At 48.0% G+C, this 21,353-nt stretch overlaps 1 protein-coding gene across 1 annotated transcript in view; it reads left to right on the top strand.

Moving 5' to 3' along the window:
- The first annotated feature begins 9,504 nt into the window (after positions 1 to 9,504).
- BNC1 (basonuclin zinc finger protein 1) overlaps positions 9,505 to 21,353 on the top strand; it is a 30,019-nt gene continuing 18,170 nt past the window's right edge. Inside the window, exons 1-4 of the mRNA XM_062206675.1 lie at positions 9,505 to 9,612; positions 9,745 to 9,832; positions 9,948 to 10,222; positions 10,311 to 10,409. Coding sequence (XP_062062659.1) covers positions 9,505 to 9,612; positions 9,745 to 9,832; positions 9,948 to 10,222; positions 10,311 to 10,409 — 570 coding nt within the window. The remainder of the gene's footprint in view (positions 9,613 to 9,744; positions 9,833 to 9,947; positions 10,223 to 10,310; positions 10,410 to 21,353) is intronic.

Here is a 21,353-nt window from a genome sequence, read left to right as displayed (position 1 = left end):
CTCACTATGGTGTTATCTCACAGCTATGTAAATGGCATTTGTCATTCTTTGGGTGCTGGGATGAAATACCCTAAAGTTGAGTGAAGAAAGGGAGCAGTTACAATCTTGAGGCCTAGAGCGATTCACTCACTTATTAGAATTATACCACATGTATTTTTTAAAATTCATTTATTTATTTGAAAGTTAGAGTTACACAGAGAGAGAAGGAAAGGCAGAGAGAGAGAGAGAGAGAGAGAGAGAGAGAGAGAGAGATGAGAGATCTCCCATTGGCTGGTTCACTTCCCAATTGGCCACAACGGCTGGAGCTGTGTGAAGCCAGGAGCCACGAGCTTCCTTTGGATCTTCCCATGTTAGTGCAGGGGCCTAAGGACTTGGGTCATCCTCTACTGCTTTCCCAGGCCAAAGCAGAGAGCTGGATCAGAAGTGGAGCAGCCAGGACTCGAACTGGCACCCATATGGGATGCCAGTACTGCAGGTGGAGGCTTTACCTGCTACACCATAGCACCAGCCCCGTCACATGTATTTTCAAAGCACATTCAAGGAAGCTGTCTTGTAAGCATATCCTAGCCCAGGTTGCCAGCATTTCGTTGTTTGCTCCTCTTCTGGTGCTGTGGTCTCATCTCAGAGAATCAGGAAGAAATACAAGTATGCATGCATCCACTCACATAGACACACACACACAGGCACACTAGCTGTCGCCCCATAGTCACCACGGCTTTGTCCACAGACTCGGGAGGATTAATAAAATTAATTGGTTTTCAGCTGACTGGTTCTGAGTCTATTAAAGCCTCACTGACTACTATCCTGAAAGAAAAATGCAAACATCTTCCCCAAAGGCGATTGTCAGGTATGGAATCCAACTTGAGAAGGAGGGTGGTGACATGCTCTTCTTTCCCCTGGACCAAAATTTCAAAGCTTGCAATGTGTGGTAAATCTAACCAAAGATAAAGATTTGCAGGTGTTTTTTGCATAAAAGCAAGAGGGGCAGATGGATCTGAAACGTGCTTCTAACCAAATGGGACATCTGCAATCCATTAGGGGTGTCCTGATGAGGGAAAGTGAGAGGAGGGGTCCAGGCACAAGGCCTGCTCTGTAGAAACGCCAGCCCGAGGGCTGCCGGGGCCTCTGGCAGGAGTGGAGGACGCCGGGCTTCTAACGAAGGTGACCTTCCCGAGGCTGAACCGACACCTCCGTCAAACAACCGGCTCCTCTTCTATTCCCGTCTCCTATCGAGTTATCTTTGAGACGTCAGTGCCTTCTCTCCACTGAGTACACCTACATGTTTTAGTGTTTAAGACTTGGCAGCCACCTCGAATAAAGAGAACACTCCCTGCTGTGAGTGTGTGGACCTTCCTTTCCCAGCTCTCAGGGAGAGCGGTCTGTGTCCTGACTCGGCTCTCTCCACTCCCACGGAACAAAGCAGAATTGTCACCACGGGCATTACCTGCAGGTTACTCACTGTCTGTTATGCGCCCTGTTTTGGACTCCCAAGAAAACCACTAACTTTTATGAACGCGTTTGTAACAAAGGCTATTGCGAAATCCCCACGGCTGGGAAAATGACTCTGAGGGTATGAGTCCCAGGATGGGCACCCCGAAGGCCACTCGAGTTTGCTCACACACCGGCTCTATCATCAGAGCTTGTGTCTCACCTCCCTTTTGCAAGTCTTAGGCTGAGCTGCTTAGATTCAGGGATCGGGGCTGAATTCAGCATAGTGCGTACTCGTGGTGCTCCTTAAATGAGTTCTTTCAGTAAGCATACCAGGTCTACGTCCTGTATAATGTCTCTTCCTTGCTTACCAGTCTTTTGATAAACCATTAGTGCTGGAGCATTTTGTTAATTACTAAACTCCCGGTGACAGACAAAACTGGCCTGTTAAAACTTGCGTTGTAATTTGAGGATTAAAAGCCACACCTCTGGGAAACTTCGGTATCAAAACTGATTCCATGGTGGAGACAGGGTGTTAGAAGCCACTGTTTGACAAAGTGGATTTCCAAGTGCAGTTAGCAATTACATTTTTAGAAGTCTGCCATTAAACCATTTGCAAAAAGGTACTTCCAAGGGGCTACAAGTGAGGAATATGTGTTTAAATCTCTTCATTTATACATGTATAGGTAAAGCCCATATTTATGAGGTCCCTACTGCATACAGAAGTGCCCTGTGGTAGATATAGTAAAAAAAAAAAAAAAAAATCAACAGTTTTTACCCTCCAGGATTTCAAAGTCCAATGAAGAAAAATGTCTTCAAAAAATTAAAGTATGCAGCCAATGCACTTCTGGAAAATATTCTACTTAAGATCAAAGAGAAAATAACAAGGACACATCAACATGCTTCAATTGGAAGAATCTCCTCACTTGGTCCAGGATTTGTAAGCTGTGGGCTTGTGCTAGGAGATTTGCTCCTAATCCTGTATCACCAATATCATCTGAAGCTGCAAAAAGCAAATAAAGATTGCTATGACAAGGGACACCCCGATAATTCATTTCTCCTTCATCCCAGAATAACCTGGGAGAAATGGTGGATGTCAGTTTCTATATCGAGCTGCTTTCTATTGAAAATAATGGGGCAAAATCACAAGGAAGCCGGTGTTGTGGCACAGTGGCTTAAGCTGCCACATGCAACATCCGCGTCCCATATCAGAGTGCCAGTTTGAGTCCCAGCTGCTCTGTTCCTGACCCAGCTGGTCCAGCTCCCTGCTGATGCACCTGGGAAAGCAGTGGATGATGGCTCAAGTACTTGAGCCCCTGCCACTCATGTGGGAGAGCTGGATGGAACTCCTGGCCCTGGCTGTTGGGGAGTGAACCAGCAGATGGTAGAATCACTCTCTCTCTCTCTCTCTCTCTCTCTCCCTCTCTCTCCCTCCCCCTCCCTCTCTCTCTCTCTCTCTGTGTGTGTGTGTGCGCGTGTGTGTCACTCTGCCTTTCAAATAAACAAGTCTCTAAAACAAGCCAAAACAAAAAAAAAGCTACAATAATGAAAAGTGATTTAATTTTTCACAGACCTAAAAAGGTCAAGGACTCCGGGCGTGGATTAACCAGAACTGCAGCTGAATTTCTTTTCCATTCTCTCAGGTCTTCGCAGCTCCATGCATCAGCTTTGTTCCCATTGTTTTTCCCCTTTTTCCCAACCCATTAAACAAAAAGTCCTGAGATTTAAGCTGATTGGACCACCTGGAACCACTCATGCAGCCAGGAAAGTACCTGGGTGCTGATTGGGTTAAGCCTGGGTTACCTGAGCCAATCAGGGGTGGATTTGGGGTTCTGTAACTGTGTGGAGGACATGGCTGCTACACAGAGGGGGAGGAATGAAATGAAGGGTGAGGAGGTAATCCCAGCACAGTGGCTACCACAACCCTTTCAATGCAAAGAGTCTGGATTGCTAATTAATTTTTATTTAATATCCAAAATAGACTCAGCTGAGTGTATTTCCTTTAAACTTGCTAAGTGAGACATTTAAAGGTTTTATTTAAAAAAACACACACTCACATAAAACCAAAATGGGGCCGGCGCCGTGGCTTAACAGGCTAATCCTCCACCTTGTGGCGCCGGCACACCAGGTTCTAGTCCCAGTTGGGGCGCCAGATTCTATCCCAGTTGCCCCTCTTCCAGGCCAGCTCTCTGCTATGGCCCGGGAAGGCAGTGGAGGATGGCGCAAGTGCTTGGGCCCTGCACCCCATGGGAGACCAGGAGAAGCACCTGGCTCCTGGCTTCAGATCAGCGCGATGTGCCGGCCGCAGCGGCCATTGGAAGGTGAACCAACGGCAAAGGAAGGCCTTTCTCTCTCTCTCTCTCTCACTGTCCACTCTGCCTGTCAAAAAAAAAAAAAAAAAATGGGAAACTTTTTTAAAAACAGGTGTATTGGGGTATATATATATATAGTATTATAAAATTCACCCATGTTAGGCACACATTCATGAGTGTAGTACATTTACAGAATTGTGTATTACTATCATCATAATCTAGTCTGAGTTCATTTTCCACCTTGAAAGACCATTTTTGGCTATCCTGGCTAGCACTACAATGAACATTTATATATAAATCTTTGTGTGAACATTTCTTTTCTTTGGGTTTCATTCCTTTATTGTATACTTTCATGGGGGTATACTGTGATAAACTGATAACATGTATTCAATGTGTGCTGATCAAATCAGTTTAGCTTCCATCTCCTTAAACTTTTCAAGATTTATTCCATTTATTTGAAAGGCAGAGTGACCAAAAGAGATAGGGAGAAAAATACAGAGAAAGAGATCTTCTACATGCTGGTTCACTCCTCAAATGGCTGCCATGGCCAGGGCTGGGCCAGGCTGAAACCAGGAGCCTGGAACTCCATCTGTGACTCCCATGTGAGTGGCAGAGACCCAAGGACTTGGGCCAACTTCTGCTGCTTTCCCAGGTGCATTAGCAGGGAACAGGATTGGAACCAGGACTAGAACCAGCACTCTGCCATAGGATGCTGTCCCACTGCACCACAATGTCCACCCACCTTAAACATTTTTAAGAATATTTTTAAGAGGAGGCCAGCGCTGTGGTGCAGTGGGTTAAAGCCCCAGCCTGCAGTGCCAGCATCCCACATGGGCGCCGGTTTGAGTCTCGGCTGCTCTTCCAATCCAACTCTCTGCTATGGCCTGGGAAAACAGAAGATAGCCCAAGACCTTGGGTCCCTGCACCTGTGTAGAGACCCAGAAGAAGCTCCTGACTCCTGATCAGCTCAGCTCTGGTTATTGGGTCATTTGGGAGCGAAACAATAGAATGGAACACTTTCTCTCTCTCTCTCTCTCTCTCTCTCTCTCTCTCTCTCTCTCTCTGGCTCTACCTCTCTCTGTAACTCTTTCAAATAAATAAAATTAATCCTTAAAAAAATATATACTGAAACCCCCATAGAAATGATGTTAAGTTTGACATTAATAAATAATTGATTTAAAATCTGTCCTATGGCCCATAGCCCCTAACCCTTTCCTCCTAATTTCCAAATGTAGTATGAATTTTCAGTTCTGTTAACCCCAAATTTTCTCCCTCACCCTGGATAATGGATCATTAAATTTACAGAAGATGTCATGTCCCAAGGCATAATGAATCTTTTTGATGCATATTCACCAGCCTCAAGAAGTATCTGTTCTGTCTCATAAAATTCATTCCAGGGGGCTGGCTTTGTAGTACAGCAGGTTAAGCCGCCAGTTTGAGGTCTGGCTGCTCTGCTTCTAACCCAACTCCCTGCTAATGCACCTGGGAAGGCAGTGGTAGTATTTGAGCCCCTGCCATCCATGTGGGAGATCCTGGCTTCTGCCTGACCCAGCTCCAACTTACACAGCCATCTGGGGAGTAAATCAGCAGATGGAAGATCTGTTCCTCTCTCTCCCTCTCTCTGTCACTCTGCCTTTTAAATAAACTTTAAAAAAAATCGCCCAAATTCATCAACTCAACCTGTAAAGTGCCAGTCCAAGGGCTTTTCCACAACTAAGTGGTTCTTCCACACTTTAATTAGAAAGAACTGGAGCTCTTTGAGTTCAGAGATGTAATTGTGGTACCAAATAAAGTGTCCAAGAAGTAGTCCACCTTTGGTATTATCCTCCCACTCCCTTGGTCATGCGAGAATGAGCTGTTTGGAAGGCAGGCCACAGCCTTTATGTGACTGTTGCCAATTACTCGAAGGCCACGGAGGACATACCGAATGCGAAGCTAACTTCACACACCCCAGGTTTCCCAAAACAAGGGTAAGCCCAACTTGTAATACTTCTTCCAGGGATTACAACTGAAAAAGTCACCATAAGCCTTCAGCTTGTCCGTGTGGGAAAACAGTGATGTTTTTTCTCGCTGTGGTGGGCGCCCACTGAGGCTCACAGGTTGCATCACTGGCAGACAATGTCCAGGGAACCAGCTACAATCAGGCCCGGGTTTGTTTCCACTTTGGAATTTACTATTGTGTTTATCACTCACCCTCACTGGCAACCCCCTCCCTCCACCTCTCTGAGATTTGGCAATCCTGGCTACCAGAACCCAAAATGCCAGACACAGCCCGTCTGCCTGCCTGTGGCAGGACCTGCAGGGCAGTTTGAGCCCCTCAACCCAGACGTCGTGCGAGACCAGAAGGGACAGGAACAATTCTCCACCACCAACACCCTGCACAGCTGCCTTCAGCACGGACCCATCTCCTCTCCCACAGCAGGGAGCAGTCCTGGGGCTGGAGGAGGGAGGTTGCGACAGCTGTGCCAGGCCTGGGGCAGGCCGGCCTGCGGCCCCAGCAGGCAACTGCGTGGGGGGGCCAGCTTGGCCCAAGTGCTGCTTAGTCAGGCTCCAGTGCGGAGAGGAGCTACAGATGTGCCCAGACCTGCCCCCACCAGGTGTCTGTGTCTGGGCCGGGAGGTGACGGCACAAATGGGGCTCTTGCCTCCTGGTGCTTCCCGACACTGTCCTTGGAGGAACACAGAGGACTGGCGAGAGGCCACTGCAGAGGGCCACTGACCGGGCTGGAGCGCTCTGCCCACCCCGCTCTGTTGAAAGCCTTTGCCTGCTTGCCCCTTTGGCCTCCGCCCACTCTCCCTGCCAACAGCCCCAGGGCTGGCTCCTCCTCCCGGGCCACTGGTGGGCTCAGGTGAGAGGCGGCTACCTCTCTAACCTCAGGCAGGTTAGCTGCCTGCCTGCCACTGTAATATAATGTTCCCATCGTTACTGCCCAGACCTCCACAGCCAAAAGGTGGGGTTTTTTTCCTTCCTTTTTAATACAGCGGTTCCCAGGGTTAAAAATATTATTTAAAAAAAAAAAAAAAAAAAAACGTTTTAAGTTCCTAGATTTCCCACTGGGGAAAAACTGCACTTGACAGAATTATTAACAACTGAAAGGGGTCTGCTAGGGTGTAAATACTGGAAATATTTTCAGAGCCCATTCGTGGACTCTGAACCCAACACATAAACGTTGCGTCTGATCTCAGTGTGGCTTTGGAGAATTCTGTTTAAAATGCAGGCAGGCAAGTATTTATTGCACATTTACTGTTACGAGAGCAGCCTCACAGACACACCACTATACAGCCAAGAGTACACATCAACAGCACACTGGCCAGATTCAGCTCGCAAACATTTTGCCTGACGCACACTATATTTATGAAAAATTGGAATTCCCTGCCAGCTTTTAAATACCAGGATATTTTCAACTTCTCTTGAAAACTGGCAGGGAATCTGGCAAAACGGAGCCCCCATCCCCGGCTGATGATAAGCAGATTAACAACGGCCCACTTCGGGCAGGCACGAGCTCTCATTACACCCATCTCCTCCTGCCCTGCCTCCCGGCCTCTATCTGCCCGCCCCTCGGCATAGGGTCACAGCAAACCCACCCTAGGTTAAGGCCTCAGGCCGGGGCAGAGCAACCCAACCAAGCCCAGAGTCTTCGAAGGGCCGATTTTTGCCTCTTTAATATCAAACCACTGTGATTTTCTTCTTTGGTGTCTTCTCAATTTTTCTCTATTTAATAAAGGGAATTTTTTTGGGGGGGAGGACAGATATTTGGCCTGGTAGTTAGGATGCAGATTGGGGGACACTCACATCACTGCTTGGGTTCGGGTCCCAGCTCCACGCCAAATTCCAGCTTCCTGATAATCCATACCCTGGGTAGGTGCAGGTGATGGCCCAAATGTTGGATTCCTCCACCCATATGGGAAATCAGGAGTGAAATCCCCACTTCTGGCTTTGGCCGTGCCACACCCTGGCTGTGGTGGGCATCTGGGGAGTGAACCAATGGATGGGAACTCTTTCTCCTCAAATAAATAAAGCTCAACTAAATATAATTCACGTGCAACAAGCAAAGCTAATGACCAGAATCTTTAACTGGACAGATTAAATTTATTTATTTAGGCGAGCCATTGCTTGGGACTTAGACATTCTGGTGTATTTGTAATAAGCCTATATGGTCATTCAATAATATCGACACCAAGGGTTCCCCTCGTAACAGTTCGAAGTAATCCGAAAATCAGTTTTCGGTGCAGCAGAAGAAAGGAGAGGAGGAGAGCAGCATTTGTAGAACAGAGACTGTTTTATGTGGCCCTGCCAACTTGGCCTGAGACAGGGTTTCATACCTGATTTTATAGATGAAGATAGGGAGGCCAAGAAAGCTGAATTTCCCCAGCCAGTTTCCAGTCTCTGGGGAGCGGGCTATGCCTGGGTCAACCTAACGGCAGAAACCGGAGCTTCGTGGGTGACTCACGGCACAGAAGCCACCAGCTTGAGACGGGACCGATCACGACAGGTTGCAATAAGCAGAAACAAGTGCTTGGGGGGGGGGGGGCAGAGGAAAGCAAAAAAGCGCCCAAAGTGGCGGCGAAGGGGGTGAGGTTGGAGAGCATTCTGGGACGGTGCATTGTGTGACAACGGGCAAAGAGAGCAGGAATGAGAGAAAAGGCAGAAACCTCGGGGCTCCGAGGGAAGCAAAGCTTCATGACGAAGTGGCAAGCAGGACCCACCCCCACGAGGCCAGGTGACTGGCTGGCTGCAGAGCTGGGACACTCGTCTGGCCCACATGCCAGCCACGTGGGCCCAGCCTGTGGCAAGACAGCCATGGAGCAACCTAGACACCCCGGCTTGCTTCCTCCTGCACCCCGACGCCTCCTACCCCTCAGAGGCCTGTGTCTGCCTGTGCCTTCCAGGTCGGGAGCCAGGCCTTTGTTGTCCCAGCAGCAAGGCAGGTGGAGGGAACTGTTGGGGAGGGGGGCTCCCCTTGGCTCGCCCGCAGAGCCCCCTTCGAGGGAGCTGGCAAGGGGAGGAGAGAGCCGGCCCGATCCGCCGCTGCCGCAGGTTCTGGCCTCCGGGCTGCCCCGGGTCCGGCAGCTGCGGGCCATCTCGGTCGGCTCCCCAGGGGGCTGACCCCCTCCTCTGGCCTCAGGCCCCACCGAGCCGCTTCTGGGCAGACCCCTCCTCCACCTGCCCGGAGTGGGGAGGGGGGAGCCCGGTTCCGGTCCGGTTCCCCCCTCCCCACCATCCCCTGCCTCTAACAGGAGCCGCAAAACTTGCAATCCCGTTTTACAACGGAAGCAACCGGGGCTCCGGGGGCCACTTGGTCCCCGCGGGGCTTTAACTCCTCACACCAGGGGGCGACCCCCTCTTCTTCCACACCCACACCCAGCACACACGGACGGCCGCCACGCGGGGCCGGCGGGCACCCCGGCCGGACGCGAGCCAGGAACTTCAGAGCGCTCGCCCTTCCCCGGGAGCGGCGAACGCCGACACGTCCGCGCCTCTCCCCAACAAGTGCCTTCAAGCCCGGCCGCCGGGCAGACAGCTCCGCGCTCTGCGGGGGCCGCGGGCTCGCGTCAGCTGCGGGGACTTAGCGCGCTCGCCCGCGGCCCGGGGCCCGGGGGGCGTCGCCCGGGGCGGGGCGGGGGCGCGCGGGGGTGGGGGCGGGGGAGGCGGCGCCCCCCGGGGCGCAGGGGGCCGGGCGAGCGGGCACACGCGGCGGCGCGGCCGGGGCGCCCGCGGAGCCGCCCACTTGGCCGCGGCGCGGGCCCCGACGGCCGGAGCGTGGATGCGGCGGCGGCCGCCGAGGCGGGGCGGACGCGCGGCGGCCCGGGCCGGGGAGAGGCGCCGGGAGCCCCGGCACGGCGGCGGCGGCGGCCGCGGCAGGATGGCTGAGGTAAGCGGGGCGCGCGCTGTCGCCCGGAGAGTGGGGCACCCTCGCGGGGGGCCCCGGGGGAGCCGGCGTTCCCGGCGCGGGCCGTTGGGGCGCCCTGCACGCCCCCCGGGTTGCACCCCGCTTTTACCTCAGAGACGGCCTTGTTCGTGCCTCGCGTGTTTCTCTCGGGGACACTCAGTGTTGCAACGCTCAGGCCGTCTGAGGAGCGTCGCGGAGACGGGCAAGTGGCTGTGGTCCCCCCGGGGGCAACGACTCTTTTGTTTAAATTAAAAAAAAAAAAAATTTTTTTTTAAAAAACTCCTGCACTTTGACGTCCGGCCGGTCGCGTCCCAAAGCCTGGCGGGGATGCGGGCGGCTGTCGCCCGCGCCACTGCTGACCTTGGGACGGTTCGGCGCGGCGTCCCCGCACCCACCGGGAGGCCGTGTCCCGCCGCCTCGAGGTGGCTCAGCTGTCGGGGGTCCCCCCGGCCCCCTGAGAGCCTCCGCTTGGGGACCCCGCGAGCGCAGCGCCCCGTCGGCTCCAGGGCGCGCGCGGAAGGGGCGGCCCGCGGGGGTCCCCGCTGCCCGGCGGGCGGACCCCGAGCCCCCGCGGCGCCCCGGCTTGGCCTGTGTGAGCTCCGAAGGATTTGTCAGCCAGATGTGACAAGATCGCGGCGAGGCAGAGTGCAGGAGGAGATCTGATGTTAATCAGCGCATAGCTCCGAGCCAAACTTTCTCAACTGCGGTGCCGCAACATGTTCTTCTCATTTAAGGCATCTCCGCGGGGCTGCGGGGCTGCCACCGGTGGCCGTTTGACAGTTAAATGGAGAATGCCAGCCAGCAGCCCTAATTGTGGGCGGCGGGGGGCTGGGGGGAGGGGAGCAGCCCCTCGGCCCCGTGTCCCCCCGGTTTTATGGCCGGGCCGCGCTCACCGCAGCTCTCTGAAGACCAGGACATTTAAATGGGGCCAGACGCCTGGTCGCAGCCAGGCCTCTGCTGTTAACACTTAAGGGGCCTACAAGAGGCCCCGCTGGTGTCCTGGGAATCCCTGTCAGCGGAGATGTGTGTGTGTGTGCGTGCGTGTGCGTGTGTGAGAAAACATGTGTTCCTGCACGGGACCCCGCAGCAGATGTCGCCAGAGTTTTTTTCCCAGTTATAGTCTTCTCATCAAAGCGCCAGGAGTTTGGCTTGACAATGAGTGGATTGAAAAACAGCATTTGGCAGATCTGTCTTTTGGTGTGTGTGGTTTTGAATGTTTGGGTATTTTTTTTTTTTTAATGTCCTCTTGGCTTGTTCATTGTGTTCATTTGCTGTTACATTTCTCCGTGATGGTTTCGTAAGATTTCGTAGATTCTGGGCTTTTCAAATAGCAGTGTTGGTGCGTCTAGACTGTTGTTCAATGCTTTCTCAACTGTCCCCTCCTAGATTTCGTTTTGATAAGCACTGTTAAAACCCCATTAAAATTGTAGATGTCAAAATACAATTTTGGTACATCTCAGAAAAGGACATTACTGCACATGTTACAAGTTGTGCCCCATTTAATTTTTGCTTTAAACAGGTGAGGGAAGATATCTACCCCCGTGGCTATGATGAGCTTTGATAAATAACTTTATTCTTTTTGGCATGCTTTCCGAGTTAAAAAGAGTAAGATATGAGTCATTTGATTTCTCATCTAATAAGTTTGCTAGCCTTAATTTCACCAAGAAACTACTTGTAGTTCCACTCAACTGTCGGTCGAAAATATTCCTGTTATAGTTAAATGCTGAGTGAGAAGAGGTGGTGAAGTCTTCAGTTAGCACACATGCTGCGCGTGCTTTGGAACTCATAATTACGTTCAGACATCTGTGCGACTTGAGTTATCATCTGTACCTATGGAGACCCTTTGGACTAGTAAGGATTCCGTGACCAGCCCCCATCCGTGGGAGAGAAAGTGGTAGGTTTAAGTTATTAAATGGCGATTGATAGCCACCAGGATGGGAAACATCCTGTTTGTTATTATTAAAATGCACGTTAGAAATATTATCCAACATGCAGTAGTTGCCTTGGAAGCCTAAGTTTTACATAGAGGGTTATTTGATTTTATTTTTTAATCTGCGTTCCCCCCATGCAACCGTTAGGCCTGCGTCCCAGGCCTGTGCCCACAATCTGTACCTCCGGATCATCAGCTTGGAAAGACATCCAAACCAGTGGCTGAGAAAAGCCAGATAGGTCGCCCCATAGAGAAAATAATAATTGTCCCTTAAGCACATACTTGTCGTTTATGAATGCCTAAGGATAAATATAAACAGGGGAGAGTTTTACAAAAAATTTCAGTGTTTCGGTAAAATTCAGCTGCAGCCTATGGGGCGGAGTGGGGGGGCAGAAGTGGTTCAGCTTGTGTATGTGGCTGTAGAAGCTATTTTGACGGTAGCCATTAAAAGAGTTGCCCTGGAGGTTCCACAAGGTAAATTGCTTGCAGGAGGAGCGTGCTTCTTCCCAGGGTGAGTTTTCTCCTCTACAGATGTTAGAGATGTTAAATAACCTGAGTTACTTTTGTCAGAAACAGCCCTTTGTGGAAAGAACGAGAAGTGCCCTAGCCAAGGTGGAATCCCAATACTGTGCCACTTACTTTTTGATATCTAAGATACATTTAGGAAGTCAGAGCGTTTTTGTAATTACCTTGTTCCAAGCGTCCTGGAGAGTTTTATTTATTTCTTTTATATCTTTGTGATGAGTTACCTGAAAGATGTGGGAAGATAACAGGGTTCTGTACAGAAGGAGTGTCTGGAAAGGTGGGGCTTTCTTTTTGTTCTTTTTTTTTTTTTTTTTTCCTTTTAAATTGATTTCCACCTGAAATCCTTATTTTGCTTATCTTGTCATTCTTTGAAGTTCTTTTATCTAATTCTGGAAATTCCAGGGTTCTGGTGTGGCACCAGTCTCCACACATAAGTAGCCAAAGAGGGTGGGTATAAACAGCAGATGTGCTAATCAAGGGTCCGGTGTGGAGCCTTCTCAAACTTCTCCGTCATGGGCAAGCAGGCGATCACTGTTCCTGTCCACATATGGGCTCCTTCTTATAAACTGGCTGAACGAATCACAGGAATACTCTGCCTTGGGGGATATAATTTTTACTCAGCTAATGTAAAGTTAAAAACAAACAAAGTGTTGTAAAGGCCAGGTTCAGACAGACCTGTGTGGAGGGAAGTGCTTGTCTTGGATAAATCAGATTCGGGCTTCTAACTTTTTTGTTCATACTGGTATTAGTTGGACTTTCTCCTCCTACAGATTATATGTGTGCGCCTACCACATATTCAAACAGATATCAAAATTACTTTCCAGTTCTACACCAGCTTCCAGAAGTATTGTGTATGTTCTTGTCTTCTGTTTCTTGCATTATTCATTAGGAAGGTAAAGTTTTTGTACCATCAACTAACATTTCATGAAAACATCAAGCTGAATTTTAAACAGGGTGATCAGTATGGCATAATTAAGAGGATTTTCTTTTTTAAAAACTTAGTTTTAAATATCTCATTCTCATTAACTTCCTTAAAGAAATCTTTATGAAGTTTTACTTAGAGAAGTGTCCGTGATTTCGTCTTTATTTTTGCAGAAGCAGTAAAGTTGCTTTGCTTGTGTAACTGGCCACCTTAGTAAAGTAATCCTAAAGTTAAGTGTCTGGTCTGCTTTGATTTTTCTGTTCTTTTCCCCAGTCTAATTCAGCTATGTTCAGAAGTTCTCATGCATGAAGTTACAATACAAAGCCCAGAGAAATTGTTAAGTTTCTGAAGATTATCTCTGAGGTCTCCCAAATTTGGCTTAGATAGAAAAAATATCTGTCCATATCATTTATGTCTCTATAGTTTTTTTTTTAAGAAGAACTGTTTGGTTTCTAAGGTAATATTTGCATGTCTTTCTACTATTTTTTGTATTTCCAGTCTTCAGAACTAATAATTTTAAGAAAAAAGCACAGATGTTAAATTATTTTGGCACAGGGTTTATACTTTGATTTATAGACATCAAAAGAACAAGTATTTTCCCCATCACCCTCTTTGAACTAAGCAGCAAGAGAACACCGCAAGTGTGTCACGCATGCTTTCTACTCACAGGTAGACAGCCCAACATCTGTCACCTGAAGGGGCTTTCCCTCCCACCTGCGCTGTTCTCTGCCAGACCCCTCCCCATACCTGCTGTCTCCATTTACTGGCCTCTCCTTTCATCTCCGTGTTTGCAGTGAACAACCAGATTCTGTCATTTCTCCTTCAGCATAATTTGTATATTGCAAATGCTGTCTGCCCGGTCTCTGCAGCTTCCCCCAGTCCCTCTCAACTGTGATCGTGGTAAAGTGTCCCCCAGTTGTGCAGAATGCTAATGGTCCTATGAACCCCAGCCCCCACCCCATACTACCTTTCATGGTTGACTGTCACTGCCCATCATAGAGACCTGTGCCCCTGGGCCTAATGGTGTGGTGAACCTGTCTTTGTGCCTGGGCCTGCAGTATTTCCTGAGTGCACTGATGAGAGCTTGCCCTGTCCCTCTCTGTTGTTGCTCTCAAATTATGGCAAAAGTACAAGTTTTATTTTTTCACTTTTTATTGTAGAAAATTTCAAACAATTAGAATTGTTTGATAAAGTTTGTAATAACATATGCTTGGGGTCCCAGCAGTTACCAACATTGGACCAGTCATTTCGTTTATATTCCCTACCCATTCTCTCCACTGAATTACTTTTAAGCAAATCCTAGGTATCATATAATTTAGTCATAAATATTTTAATATATAGCTCTAAAATATAGAAAAGCATTTTTTAAAACAAAAGCAGCATAACACAGAGCACCTAAAAGTTAGCAATAACTTGTTAGTGTCGTTACAGACAGTGGACAGATTTCCTTGATTATCTCTTCAACTTTCTATTATCATTAATTTGCCCAAATTGATATCCAAGTAAGGTCCATACATTGTGTTTTGTAGTCAGTAGGTTTATACTTTTTTTTTTTTTTCTTGCAGTTCTTCTGTTGAAATGGGTCATATCTCCTGTAAGGTGCTCCCCTGCCTGGATGTGGATGGCTCCTTTGTGGGATCATTTTAATATTCCTTTGTTCACTATAGAGTATTTTCTTAAATTGGAGTTGATCAAGAGCCTTGATCTGATTCAGGTTTGAACTTTTTTTTTTTAAGCTTTGTTTATTTATTTGAAAGGCAGAGCAACAGAAAGTGTGAGGGAGAGATGGGAGGGGAAGAAGGAGAGAGATCAATCTTCCATCTGCTGGTTCACTTCCCAGGTGGCTGCCAGCAGCCAGCACTGGGCCAGACCAAAGCCAGGAGCCTGAAACTCATCAGGGCTCCACATGGGCGGCAGGGACCCAAGCACTGGAGCCGTTATCTGATGCCTCCCAAGGTCAGCATTAGCAGGCAGCTGATTGGAAGTGGAGCATCCGTGACTTGAACGAGCGCTCCAGTATGGGAGGCTGGCTTCACAAGCAGCAGCTTACCTGCCATGCCCCAGTGGTGGCCCCGGGTTTGAACTTCTTTGGCAAGAGCACCTAATGTCTGGTTTCATGTGACCTTCCATCCTCAGCAGATGACCTGTGTTGTCTTTTTCAGGAGTTGTAGGATAATATTCTGGTTCTTCATTTATCTGATTCACATTCAGAGGGAATTTCTGTATCATTCATGATTTGGTTACCCGGAAATAGATTGTGTAGAAAAGGATACATTTTTAATGCTTTTCCTGTTTACCGGTTTTCAAAATAATAGTTGGTTTCCCAGTAGTCTCTAAAAGGTAGCCAATGAGTTTTGTGCTTGATTCATTTTTTAATTAAATTTTTTCAAATTTATTAGCAATTGCACATGAGCTTCCATCCTCTCGTTGACTCCTCAGATATTCACAACAGCACAGCCAGGGCCAAAGCTGGGAGCTGGGGACTGAATCTGCATCTCCCGCCTGGGTGGTGTGGACCCAATTACTTGTGCCATCATCTGTTGGCTCCCAGGGTCCGAAGTATCAGGAAGCCAGGTTCAGGAGTCAGAGCTGGGGGAGCTGGTGCTGTGGCACAGTAGGTTAATCCTCCAACTGTGGTGCCAGCATCTCATATGGGCGCAGGCTCTAGTCTCGGCTGCTCCTCTTCCAGTCCAGCTCTCTGCTATGGCCTGGGAAAGCAGTGAAATATGGCCCAAGTGCTTGGGCCCCTGCACCCACATGGGAGACCAGGAAGAAGCACTTGGCTCCTGACTTTGGATAGGCACAGCTCCAGCTGTTGCGGCCATTTGGGGAGTGAACCATTGGAAGGAAGACCTCTCTCTCTTTCTCTCCCTCTCACTCTCTAGCTCTACCTCTCAAATAAATAAATAAACCTTAAAAAAAAAAATCACAGCTGGGCATTAAACTTAAGCACTTTGATGTAAAGTATAGACATCCTAACTGGAGTTTTAACTGCTTAGGCCAAACACCTTGTTTTTCTTTGTAGTATATTTGGAATTTTAACATAGTTGATGACTCAGGCTAATTTTTGACAAATCACGTTCTCTGCTTTTCTTGACCAGCCCAGCTGTATGCCTGTTCTTCCCAATGAAGTTGTGTGCTCCCCTTGTGCAGTGCCATAAGTTCCTCATCTTCTAGCCCTGTGAGCCCCCCGCCATGGTACATGCTACATGATAGATGATTTAACAGCAAACAGAAAACAACTTAGTGAATAATTGGTTATCCTTTGTTAAGCTCTGAACAGAAGATGGCAGTGTTACAAGCATCTTGTCTGCGTGTGTTTCCCCAGGTGGGCTGCAGCCCTGTGCTGTCAGCCACAAATAAGCCACTGTGCACAGAAACACCTCATGAGGTTCTTCTCTGCTGTTCCTGACACATGCTAATACTGTTTTTGGAGGTCTGGTTGTACCTCTGTGGGTTTGCATGTGTGAGAAAAATAGTGGCAATTTTAAAAATAAACCATGAAAGGAGTGAGTGCAAAATGAGAGGAGGGAAGATGGGGAACAAAACAAAATGCAGTTCTATTAAGAAAAATGAGAAATACAGAATGTGTGTAAGAGGCAGAGCAAATACAAAAAGCAGAGAACTCCCAGGCGTGAGTGATGCAGCTTCCTGAACCAGGAAGACTGGCTCTGTAGTACCAGGGAGAAGGAAAATGACATTTGTGCTGCAGGTGAATAGAAATCAGACCCTCTCCCTACATGCTGAAGGTGACCCAGCTGCTTTAAAAACTAACCTGTAGTGTGTGCTCTGATTGGCGTGAGTCCACATAGTAACAGCAGCTGTCTATATTCCGTTTTTGTTCCAAAGTGTTGGTGATTTTTAAAAAGTGATTGTGGGGGCCCACGCTGTGGCGTAGTGGGTAAAGCCATCGCCTGCAGCACCGACATCCCATATGGGCGCCGGTTCGAGTCCCAGCAGCTCCACTTCCGATCCAGCTCTCTGCTATGGCCTGGGAAGCAGTAGAAGATGTCCCAACTCCTTGGACCCCTGTGCCCATATGGAGACTCAGAGGAAGCTCCTGGCTCCTGGCTTCGGATCGGTGCAGTTCCGGCCATTGCGGCCAATTGGGAACTGAACCAGCGATGGAAGACCTCTGTCTCACGCTGCCTCTCTTTCTCTGTGTAACTCTGACTTTCAAATAAATAAATCTTTTTTTAAACAAAAAACAGTGACTGTGGTTCTGCAGACTACGTCCTTTGATTCCAGGTTGGGGGACTTAAGATTTTTACCACTGAGAATCTGGGACCACCTCGTAACTTCACAAGTTAAAGACCACAGTCTCTAAACTTGGACACATAATCTCTACTAGTGAGCCGTTTTCCACGTGGATTTTGGCAGCACTCTCCACGGTCAGCAGGAAGATCCGTGTGTAAACCAGAGGCTGCTAGTTAAAGAGCAACTGGTTAACAGTGGCCATCCCTCTCAGCCATCCTCAGGCCACAAAATAGCCTCTGAACTTCAGCCATCGTCTTCATGTTCCAAGAAGGAAGAAGAGAAAAGGCCAACGAATCTCAGCTGAGAGCAGCTCCCACATATAAGCAGCTTTCTCTGGGGGCCGGTGCTGTGGCATAGTAGGTTAAGCCTCTGCCTACGGTACCAGTTCAGGTCCCAGCTGTGCCTCTTCTGATCCAGCTCTCTGCTAATGGCCTGGGAATGCAGTAGAGGATGGCCCAACTGCTTGGCCCCTGCATCGCGTGGCAGCTCCTGGCTCCTGCCTTGGGATTTGCCCAGCTCCTGCTGTTGTGACCATTTGGGGAGTGAACCAGTGGGTGGAAGACCTCTCTCTCTCTCTGTCTCTCCCTCTCTCTGTCTCTAACTCTGCTTCTCAAATAAATACATAAATAAATATTTTTTAAAAAGCAGCTTTCTATGATACTCCAGGCGACACCTTCAGCTGTATACCATTGGCCAGGACTTCATCACCTGGCCACCAGTGGAGACTTGGAAATTAAAGTTCTTTTACCGAGGAGCTCCAAGATGGTGGAATAGGGAGGGAGTGCATTGATAGTCCAGGAAAAGTTAGTTTAATAAAAGTGGAGAATCTGTAGTCTCAGGGAAGAGTTAGGGAAAAAACTGCAGAGGAAACTCTTCCAGAACTAGTGGGACACGGTGGACCTATGTGGAGGGCACGGGTGCCCACGGCTTGGGACCCCAGCCGCCGAGTCTACACACCAGCACTGGAAAGGGAGATAATTGAAGATGAATCTTGATGTGAATGGGATGAGAGAGGGAGCGGGAGATGGGATGGTTGCAGGTAGGAGGGAGGTTATGGGGGGAAAAAGCCACTGTAATCCAAAAGCTGTACTTTGGAAATTTATATTTATTAAATAAAAGTTTAAAACAAATGTTCTTTTACCAAGGCAGATTAGGGAAAAGGATAATGGGTGGACATCTGTGATCGGTGAGCGTGGTGCAGCACTGATCAGCAAGCCAGTCAGATGATACCAACGAACAGTTTACCACATGTCAGGCCCAGGGCTAGCTGGTAAGGATTGCTTTGGAGTTTTAGTTTACTACATCTTTCAGAAATGATTCATTGTCGATCAACCTTCACAAAGGATTTTTCCTAATATATATATTTTAAAGGAATTTTGAAAGATTTTTTTATTTATTTGAAAGAGTTAAAGAAAGGCAAAGAGACAGAGGTCTTCCATCCACTGGTTCACTCCACAAATGGCCACACCGCCATAGGTGAGCTGAGCCGATTCAAAGCCAGAGGTCTCCCACTCAGGTGCAGGGGCCCAAGGACCCAGGCTGTCTTCTAATGCTTTCCCAGGCCTTAGCAGAGAGCTGATTGGAAGTGGAACCGCTGGGACTCAAACTGGTACCCTTATGGGATACCGGCACTGCAGGCAGCAGCTTTACCAGCTGCGCCACAGTGCCGGGCCCATCCACAAACTTTTTAAAGTACCCTCATATAACTCTGAAAGCTGTTGTGGCCATTATATTAAACCACACATGTGGGGCAGGCCTTGTAGCTCAGCAGAGCAGGTTAAGCCACCACTTAGGGCACCTGCATCCCATATTGGAGTGCCTGGTATGGACTCTCACCTCCACTTCAGATTCAGCTCCCTACCATGTCCACCTGGGGAAGCAGCAGACTGTGGCTCTAGTACCTGGGTCCCTGTACCCACAAGGGAGACCCAGATTGAGTTACAGGCTCCTGGCTTCCATCTGGCCCAGCACTGGCTGTGGTGGACATTTGGGGAGTGAACCAGTAGAGGGAAGATATTCTCTCTGTTGTGTGTGTGTGTCTATGTGTTGCTCTGCCTTTCAAATAAATAAAAATAAACTTTAAACCATACATGTAACTGCAGTTAGCCCCAAATATCTCATCATATAATCCAGATTTGAAACTACCCTAATAGCCTGTAATCTCCTCAGCTTCCTCATCTATAAAATGGGTGTGTAGTAAAACCTACCTCCCTAGTTGGTTGTGAGAAAGAAATAACATACATACTCTGCTCAGTATAATGTGTCACACATAGTGATACATAGTAAATGGTCAGTAACACTCACCAACTGCGTGACCCTGGGCAAGTTACAGATATTCTATAAATTGAAGTCTCCTGAGGTTAATTCCCTCCTCATGGTAACGTTGGAGGATTAAGTGGGATCACCATTTAATTTAACATGAACATTACCATGTCAAAGGGCAAGTAGCTGATCTCACCATTGAACTCCGCACTAACCAGTAGAATTTTCTATGATGATGGAAATGTTCTTCATCTTGGCTAGCCAATACAGTAGCCACTACTTGCATACAGTTTCTGAGCACTGGGAATGTGACCAAGGAACTGAATTTTAAATTGTATTTGACTTAATTATGTCAAGATAGCCACATGAGGCTAGTGACTACCGTATGGACAGCGCAGACTAAGTAACTGGAGCCTGCCATGCTGCCTGGGCGGTCTGCAGTTCAGTGCTGTGCCTTAGTCAGGTCACAAATGACTGCTCTCCAAGGGCCAGGGCTGCGAATCTGAGAACCCAGGCATCCCTGCTTCTGTGTAGTCCCTCAAGAATAGCCCCCTGAATTTAGCTTCAGCGACGTGAGCTAGAGGTGTAAACAGCTTTTATTCTTGAGCCCAATCATTCACATCCCACCAGAGACCTTCAGGGTCCAGCGCTGGATGTCTGTGCATCCACCCACTGGGAGCCTGGGCCAGCTGCTGCCAAGAATTCACATCTGTGTCTCCTCTTCTGATGGCGGTAGAGAGGTGTCTGGGAAGCGAGGGTCTCAGAAACCTACCTGAGACTAGGTTGTAACTTTCTATCCCACGACTGCAAATAACCAGATCATCCATCACATACGAGGTGTGTCAGTGGTTTTCGGATGCATGAATGAGCAAATGATAGTTACGAAAACAAATCAGAACTTTGAATGTTGATTTGTAGTGCATTAAAGTGACTAATAATAATTCCGGAAATAGTCTGATTACGATGAGTGCATAAAAAGCAATAATCATGTCTTGATGGGTCCAGAATGTTGTGAACATCTGCTTTATGTTTCTGAAGGGTGGATTAAGTATTAAGATTCCAAAGGAAAGGATATAAATTTGAAATTTTCCGTTGTGATTTACATGAGTACTTTTTGTCCCGTAATTAGAATTTTTGGGTTTGATTTCATTTTAAAAGTTTTAATTTATTTTTAGATAATGCTGCTATGATTTTACTACATTGTGAAATTCTGAGATGGGTGGAAAAAGGCAAGGGTCTTGATATTGGAAGTTTGCTTAGACACTGTAATTAGCTTAGTTCATAAATAATTCTTCTGAGAATTATTTCCAGAGATGTTTAATGAACTTTATTAAGCCTAATATATTCAAATCGGTTCATGTAGAACCACATGAATGTTTCTTATAAAACAGCATTTGTACATTGAAATTACAGATTAAATTGCTTAAAAATTCTATGTTCAAACGGGAAGTTGCTAAAGTTGAACAGCCAAGGTATGTTAGTGATCTCAAATGACAGCTTTGGTTGACACAATTGGGGAATGGTGTATTAGGGGTATCTTGGTGAGTAGAGCCCGGAAGTGCTACCACGCACTGTGCAGTGTACAGGATAGCCCCTGCCATAAAGAATTAGCCCTCCCATAATGTCAGTCGTGCCAAAGCTGAGAAATTCTGAATCAAGTGATGAGAGATGCAGAAAATAAGGTTCAGTTGCCTGCTAGGAAATGTTGCCTGTGTGATGGCCTTGCTCTGCTGAGCCTTGTTACACAGTCACCTGGTGTTTCCTAGGACTTAGTGTGAGCCGAGCCTTTGCAGCAATCTTCAGAGAGTGAAGAAAGTGTGTGCTAAA

This window comes from Lepus europaeus, chromosome 11, assembly GCF_033115175.1.
Source record: "Lepus europaeus isolate LE1 chromosome 11, mLepTim1.pri, whole genome shotgun sequence".
In the NCBI taxonomy this organism is placed as follows: Eukaryota; Metazoa; Chordata; class Mammalia; order Lagomorpha; family Leporidae; genus Lepus; species Lepus europaeus.
This window is presented reverse-complemented; position numbering and strand designations above follow the sequence as displayed.